General features: G+C 57.9%; 1 protein-coding gene across 2 annotated transcripts in view; it reads left to right on the forward strand.

The window, feature by feature from the left end:
• The first annotated feature begins 1,024 nt into the window (after window positions 1–1,024).
• Window positions 1,025–3,524, forward strand: part of TYSND1 (trypsin like peroxisomal matrix peptidase 1) — a 9,420-nt gene continuing 6,920 nt past the window's right edge. The window contains exon 1 of one of the 2 annotated variants that reach the window (XM_014587965.2): window positions 1,025–2,861. In XM_014587965.2, the coding sequence (XP_014443451.1) occupies window positions 1,699–2,861 (1,163 nt within the window). In that variant the 5' untranslated portion in view covers window positions 1,025–1,698. The remainder of the gene's footprint in view (window positions 2,862–3,524) is intronic. The other variant, XM_006148920.3, reaches the window with a different exon arrangement.

The raw sequence follows: 3,524 nt of genomic DNA on the forward strand, positions 1-3,524 counted from the left end.
CCCCAATAAAAAAAACTCCCAAAAAAAAAAAAAAAAAAAAAAAAAAGGATAGTTTTCTGGAAAAGTAGAAAGGGTTTATGTTAGCCTAGATAGGTGATGGCAGACTGGCCTGTGAACCATGTCTGCCTGCTGTCTGCTTGTACAGCCTGTGAATGAAGAATGATCTTTACATTTTTAAATGGTTAGGGGGAAAAATGGTATTTTGAAGAAAATTTTTATGTTTTTGCCACAGGGTATGTGTTTGCCAGAGACAGAGATGGAAAGTGAGAAATCACCCCTCAAGGGGGATGGCCATTAACACAATCCTCCATTCTCCTCTTGGGAGTTTGGGCACGCATGCACATGTATCTAGTGTGATTGTCAAGCTGCCAAATCTGAGACTCGACTCACAGCCCGCCATGTGGGAGTCCAGCACCTTAAAGCACCACCTGCTGCCCCCCAAAATGGTATTTTGTGATACGTAAAACTATAGGAAATTCAAACTTCAGGGTCTCTAAAATCACATTGAAACATAGCCATGGTCATTTCTTTAGCTTTTGTGGGCTACGACCACAGAGTTGCATATTTGAGAGAAATTGTATGGCCCACAAAAAATCTGTTTCCACTCTTGCCTTTTACAATAGAAAAAGGGCCCATGGTCTAGATAAATCCTGAGTGGTGGTTATAAATTTCATGTGAAACACGCAGTCTAAAATATATGGTTGTATGATTTTTTTTCACCTTGCCTACTGTTTTTAGTTTGGGTACTGTCAGTATAAAGGGCAGTTTAATTTAGAACGGGGCCAGCAGTTAACGTAATGCCTATGTGGCTGGACTCCCATGTAGTCTACCACGGTTCGAGTCCCGGACATGGTGGCTTAGACTCCCGCGGGTCGCGTGTGCGTCCGTGCCCAAGATCCGGAGAGGAGAATGGAGGAGAAGGGATTGCGGCGTGGCCATCCCCCCTGGGGGGTGATTTCTCGCTTTCTGCCTCTCTGTCTTTCTCCGTCTTTTTGGCAAGCGCATGTGCTCTAGAGCAAAAACCTCTCCAAAGGGGGAAAAATTTTAGAGCGAATCAGCAGATTGTGTCTGTGAGATTTGTCTTGTTGGGGCTTTGGCAGCAAAAGGTTCAAGGAATAATCTTGTGAGTTCCATGGCCAGTAGTAGATTGCTGTCAGTTTTACTTGCAAAATTTCAAAATATCGAATCGATCAGATTTCCTTGGCCCCTATTATCTCGGGTCAGAGGCTGAAGGTCTACATCCGGGCAGATGCTGAGCTGACAGGTCCTAACAGGGCTTAGGCAAGTCTAGCCACGTCAGCTCTCATTTCTATCCCTTTCCTTCGGCCCAGCTACAAAGACTAAGCTCGCAGGGCCCCACCCTCTTCTCGCATATCCCTGTGACGCTGCATTCCTGTCACTCTCTGGGCTCGTCTGGGGGACAACTGCTCCCTCTGCGTCCCACAGGTTGGATGAACTAAGGAGGGCGGAGGAAGGAGGGATCAGCTTTAGTAGCCAATCAGGATGCGGCCCGAGCCCTGCCAATCGGGTCGGGTCAGTTGGGGCTTAGCCAATCCGGCTAGAAGAGGAAGCCCGAGTCGGCGCTTGCGCCTCTCGCTTCCAGCTGTGGGTGGCGCTGCGCGGTTCGGCCCGACCTGGTAGAGTCCTCACTTTCTACCTCCGCTGTCAGAGTCGCTCCGGGTCCCCTGCCCGGAGGCCATGGGGAGGCAGTGGGGGCCTGCCATGAGGGCAGCCGAGCAGACAGGCTGCGTAGTGAGTGCCTCCCGGGCTGGGCACCCCGAGGCGGGCTCCTGGAGCTGCAGCGGAGTTATCCTGAGCTGTAACCCTGGCCTGGTGCTGTGCCACGGCGGGATCTTCACTCCCTTCCTGCGGGCCGGCAGCGAGGCCCTGACCGCGGCAGCCGCCGCCATCCTGCCTGGCGATAGTTGCGGCGACGACCTGCGCCTGCACGTGCAGTGGGGCCCAACGGTCGCGAGTCCGGCGGCTTGCGCGGAGCTGGGCCGCCCGGGACTGTGCACCCCGCAGTGCGCCAGCCTTGAGCCGGGCCCGCCGGACCCACCGGTTCGGCCCCTCGGGCGGCCTCTACAACCTCCGCGGCCCGCCGAGCTGCTGCTGTTGCTGAGCTGTCCAGCCTTCCGGGCCCACTTCGCGCGCCTCTTCGGAGGCGAGGCGGCGGAGCAGTGGCGCTTCGCGAGCGCAGCGCTGGACGACGAGGTGTCGGAGGATGACGAGGAGGATCAGCTGAGAGCGCTGGGCTGGTTCGCGCTGCTGCGCGTGCAGCCGGATCAGGAGGCGGCGGAGGAGCGCGGGCCGGCGCTGGCGGGGGCGTCTCTGGGGGCGGTTCCCAAGGGCGCGCCGCTGCTGGCCTGTGGCTCCCCTTTTGGAGCCTTCTGCCCGGACATCTTTCTCAACACGCTGAGTCGTGGGGTACTCAGCAACGCCGCCGGCCCTCTGCTGCTCACCGACGCGCGCTGCCTGCCGGGCACCGAGGGCGGCGGCGTGTTCGCGGCGCGACCCGCGGGGGCGCTCGTGGCGTTCGTGGCGGCGCCGCTCTGCTGGAAGGCTCGCGAGTGGGTGGGACTGACTCTGCTCTGCGCAGCCGCCCCGGTGCTCCGCGTCGCCCGCGCCGCCCTCGGCAACCTGTACCCCAGCGCCGCTGCGCGTCTGCCGTCTGAGGTGGGCGTCCCGCGAGATGTGCCTCTCAGGGACCCCGGACCCTTGTGGGCCGCCGCTGCTGTGCTGGTGGAGTGCAGCACCGTATGGGGCTCCGGAGTGGCCGTGGCGCCCCGCCTCGTTGTGACTTGTCGGCACGTGGCCCCTCGGGAGACGACCAGGGTCGTCGTGCGCTATTTCACCCCCAAGTAAGGCTCACCCACTCGACAGCTCCTCCCTCTCTCTCAGCAAGCCCCTTCTCCCGCCCACGACTGCACAGGCCTTTCTTCTGGGTGTGCAATATGGTAGAGACCCGGGACACCCCCCCCCCCCCTTCCCTCCTCCTCCTCCTCGCCCAGCGTCCCAGTGAGAGCAATCTGGGATTGTGGGACTGTGCACCATCCAGTACTGGGCATCTTTGAACTCCCCCTCAGTCTGAATTCCTTCTGGACTCTTGTCTGCCACAGCCCTGTGCCCCACAACCCACTAGGCCCTTTGAGCAGAGCTTCCCTAACCCTGCCCACCTGTCCCCTAAAGGTGAGGAAGTCCCACCAGCCCAGGCTGGGGGCCCCTCTGGGGTAATGAGATGCACCTATTAGTCTTACTCTTTTTGCCTCAGAGTGTAGCTAGAGCTTTCTCTCTGGATGAAAATACTTTTGTGGAGTTCTCCCTAATTAGGATGTAGGAGTGGTATACACTCTGAACAAACTGGGTCATCCTGGCAGTCGGCCGGGTTGGCACTTCAGCCAGCCACTTGTTCCATCTGCGGGAAGAAGCACCGTTCTGAGAAGCACCTCCTTCGCTTGCTCTGATAGTGGGTCAGCTGCTTTGGCCTCCTGGCTTGGTTTTCTAATCGGTGTTATTTCTCTTTC

Source organism: Tupaia chinensis, unplaced genomic scaffold (assembly GCF_000334495.1).
Source record: "Tupaia chinensis unplaced genomic scaffold, TupChi_1.0 Scaffold000250_1, whole genome shotgun sequence".
In the NCBI taxonomy this organism is placed as follows: domain Eukaryota; kingdom Metazoa; phylum Chordata; class Mammalia; order Scandentia; family Tupaiidae; genus Tupaia; species Tupaia belangeri.